The 4,000-nt window shown below is 35.2% G+C and overlaps 1 protein-coding gene across 1 annotated transcript; it reads right to left on the bottom strand.

The window, feature by feature from the left end:
• Window positions 1–1,001: 1,001 nt before the first annotated feature.
• Window positions 1,002–3,377, bottom strand: LOC131951089 (uncharacterized). The gene is made up of 5 exons (XM_059313378.1): window positions 3,263–3,377; window positions 2,869–2,980; window positions 2,536–2,598; window positions 2,087–2,149; window positions 1,002–1,921 (listed from the first exon to the last, which is right to left on the bottom strand). Exons 3-5 carry the CDS (start codon window positions 2,585–2,587, stop codon window positions 1,002–1,004), a joined length of 1,035 nt encoding a protein of 344 aa, XP_059169361.1. The 5' UTR covers window positions 2,588–2,598; window positions 2,869–2,980; window positions 3,263–3,377.
• Between the last annotated feature and the right edge of the window lie 623 nt (window positions 3,378–4,000).

Raw genomic sequence — 4,000 nt, 5'->3', positions numbered from 1 at the left:
CCAGGTACACATCAGATCTGTGCACCAAGAAAGGTAATCGAACATGGGAATCAAACTCGTGTCCTTGGTGACAAAATGCGTCTGCTCTTTTACTCGACCATGCCGTCCCATTTCTCCAGTTGCTTATTAACGCCCTGCTTTACAGTTTTCATGTTTGATAACTTTGATTCAATGTTTTAAAGTCACACTAGTTGTTCTATCACTACCGATCTATCAAACTTACAAAAGTTGTTTTATAATATCACAATTTATTCAAGGATTTCTAGTCAATTGGAATGACAACATTGTTTACACAAAGGTCAGTCAATGACAGCATCAAACTATGATTTAACATTACATTTCTATTGCAGCAGGCGTTGAAGCGATGAAGTATCTAACTATAGTATACGATGTGTCAAATATTTTTAAATGATTAGAATTCCAAATTTTCTAATTTTCTCATTTCAATTAGTCTTACCTGTGCATTAGGCCTAAAAAAACGGACATTGTTGTAAAGTTTAAGCTTACAACCCTTGACAGCCTGGTGCGAACATCGACATCACAACATGCGCTGTTTGACAACAACTTAACCACCAACAGACAACAAAGATTAAAATAACAACAGTAGAAAGATATTTTATTTTACCATTTAATGTCGTTTAGTGTGAACATTGAATATGACATTTACAAAGGTAGGTTACATTTAATTTACAGGTAATAGTCCACAGTAATAGCCAGCCTATAGGTATATGACACTATATGACAACAATTTGCCGACAAAAGTTATAAGAAAAATATTTACAACTTTTGAAACAATAAAACCTCTATAATCCACCAATGTACATGTAAATTAATTCGGTTAAACGGTTTACATCAATCAAAACATTTGTTTTAATCATTTAAACGTAATAAAATGTTGAAAAGACATGCAGGTCTTAACACAAACAGTTTAATGACGGGAAAGGTTCCGCCATTTTGTTTGTTTACATTGTGTAGACAAGGGGAGAGAACCAACAGTTATATCAGTCCATATACTCCCCACTATAATTTCCTTCAGAGTTTGATCCACTGTGGGGATGGAGATACCACCTGTCATATCCCAGCTTGTAGATAGGCGCTCCACTGGAGCCAGGACATGTACATGTTGTGTACCAGTACCTGGTCCAGTTTAACAGTTTATCATTCCTCTCACGTTTGCGTGTCCATTGTCCTACAGAGACCTGTTTAGGACAGCCATGAGGATGTGACACTATAACGGTCAACTTGTTCACACCAAAAAATCTCCTGTATTTGCCCCATACTTCCCGACATAGATCTTTAAAGCGCCGCCACATCTTGTACAGTTCATCAACCAACTCTAAGTCACATGTCACATAAATCAACTCACACAAGTCTCTCTCAATGTCTGCCCCCAACACCTCCCAGCCATCAAGACTGACCACTGGACTTTTATTGTCATCAAAACCTAAAACACACCTGGTCTGTCTCGCCTCACTGGCATCAAACACCACGTGTGTGGCTGTCCTCACACAAACCTCCCCCCACACTTTGCTGGGTGTGGCAGAGACTTGACACTTGGCACAACGACAAGTTCCCCTTCTATCACTCTCTATGAACTTGAACACACCATACACCCTCCCCGTCCCTAACCTCATCACGTGACTTCCTCTGTCATTATAACATGGATATGGAACTTGAGTGCCTGGATAAAACTCTGGTCTCTCTAGACTGGTGAATTTAGTCTTTACCTGGACAGTTAGGGCTGCCAATGTTTTGATTGTCTTAGACATGAGGTCGTCGTCATGGTAACGTGAGGGGAGACAATTTGAGTTGAAATCTTTAAGAGGTATAAAACCTTTGTGACCTGGATTCTTCATACAGTCAGCCACATGTTTGTGTAGATCAGCTTCTCCTCCATAGCACATCTCAGCTTCATGATTTCCTACAGGAACAAACAACAAATTATTTCTCTAGCAAATGAAATTTTATATTTGATCTTAAAATAACTTTTATTGGAATAAACTATCCAAAAGTCATCTAGATGTTAAACTAGCGCAGATATTAAATTGTTTACATTATATTTTCCTTCTGTTTTAGTATATCTTACCTGGACAGAATACACATGATTCTTCAATCACGTGCTTATTTTGAATTTCACAGCTTGCCATAACTGAAACAACGTATGTGTTTAATGTCTCACTTACAGAAAAGCAGTGTAACAAAAGTAACAAAAGTGCTCATTTAATAATAGCAAAATAATTTTAAGTTTACATACGTATATTTCTACATTTTCACTTTCTACTACATCTTTAATATTCAATCACCCTTTATAATGTGTTGCAAATATTTTTTTTAAACAGCCTATGTGAAAAAAAGCCCCCCCCCCCCTGCCTACTGCTATTGTTTTAAAATAAAGCTATGATTATTATGACATTTATTGTAACAGTACACACATATTTTAACTTACAGCTTGATAAGCAATATGGGATGATTTAAGAACTGTAAAACAAATTACCTGACCATTTTAAAGTGAATTTAAATAAACTTTTTCCTTACCTGAACTTGGTGACCCCTGTTTTCTTTTTGGCTTTGTGTAGGAATTGCCCATGTCCAATACTGCTGTAACATAACATGAGTAACATTATATACCAGTGATAATCTTAAAAATTATATAAACATCTTAAGATTTGTATTTAATTCTAAACAAAATTATACTATAGAAAATTGAAAATGGTTAAATTAGCAAAATAGGTAATAACTTTAGACTTTATAGTATCAAATATATACTAAGCAGTCTACATAAAAAATATAATAATGTAAATAACAATACTTATTTCTTCTTGTCTAACAAATAAAAAAATGTAAGTTTATACATTTTTGAACACTTACAATTTGGAGACTATTAAATGATTTGGCTTGAACCTTGACGACACACACCTTTCTGTTCTCAAGTATATGTTGTTAGAATGAACAGATAGCTGTCAGACCTTGAAATCATGCTCTGAAATAATACAATATAGTATAACAACATGTCATATAATACATATATACCATATAATTATAATATAATTAATTTTTACTCTTTATTGATAACAGAGTGGTGATGAAGGAAATTTTTTGCTAATTTTTGTTATACAAATATATTACCATGTAAGCTAAGTAGGCCTACTTTAGTTTGTTTAAAATTTAATGTTTTACCAAAGATGAGTTTAAATTTAAATAAATTAACTTATGTACCTTTATCAACATTTTTTTTTAATTCAAAGAATTAAATATAGCTTACAATATTTACACAGTTCAACCACTTTTATGTTGTCCTTTTATGTTAAATACAACATCTTTTCTTGCTAAGACAGAATGGCATTTGAACACACAGCAGCCGTCAAAACTTCAACACCTGAAATCATACAATTAAGGTTAGATAAACACAGAAATCCTTAAAACTTTTAAGGTATTATAAAGTCATGCTTGCGATTGTGTTAATACATTCAGCACCCTTTACTACAAGTAGGTCCTCCATTATATTTCAATCAAGGGCGTAGCGAGGGGGGGGGGTGCGGAACGCAGCGGGTGACACCATTTAGGGGGGTGACACCAAGGCAAAAAGTAGCAAAAAACATAAAGAAAAACTTGAGGGGGGGTGCAAGTCGAAAGTTTGAGGGGGGGTGCAAATCAAAAACTTGAAAGTTTCTCCCCAGGAAGGGCCACAACGCCTCTAGAGGGGTGACACCATTAAGTGCCGCACCGGGTGAAACCCGACCTTGCTACGCCACTGATTTCAATGACTGTAAGATATTTAATCACAGCCTAAGCTCTAGGCTGCTAACCCAAGTCAAGAGAAGGCCTAGATCTAGAATTTTAAAAAGTTTTCTTTAAACTAGAGCTAGTGTGTGGTAACATATAAATAACTTTTTAAAACTATTCTAACCGTCCATCAACTCTAACCCTATGTCAGTCTAGAACTCTATGACCCTAGAAGAATGGTTACCACTTCACTAATTTAGCCATGGATTTGAATATA

The sequence above is a fragment of the Physella acuta genome, unplaced genomic scaffold (assembly GCF_028476545.2).
Source record: "Physella acuta isolate Inbredline_101_S28 unplaced genomic scaffold, ASM2847654v3 ptg000064l, whole genome shotgun sequence".
Lineage (NCBI taxonomy): Eukaryota > Metazoa > Mollusca > Gastropoda > Physidae > Physella > Physella acuta.
Note: the sequence above shows the minus strand (reverse complement) of the source record. Positions and strands in the feature narration are given on the sequence as shown.

Bases quoted from the DNA above. Each gene is read 5' to 3' on its own strand.
- LOC131951089 (XM_059313378.1), bottom strand. From the start codon at position 2,587: ATGGGCAATTCCTACACAAAGCCAAAAAGAAAACAGGGGTCACCAAGT. The intron at 2,150-2,535 runs GTAAGGAAAAAG...ACGTTGTTTCAG, and splicing joins ACAGGGGTCACCAAGTTCAG to TTATGGCAAGCTGTGAAATT. The intron at 1,922-2,086 runs GTAAGATATACT...TTGTTCCTGTAG, and splicing joins ATCATGTGTATTCTGTCCAG to GAAATCATGAAGCTGAGATG.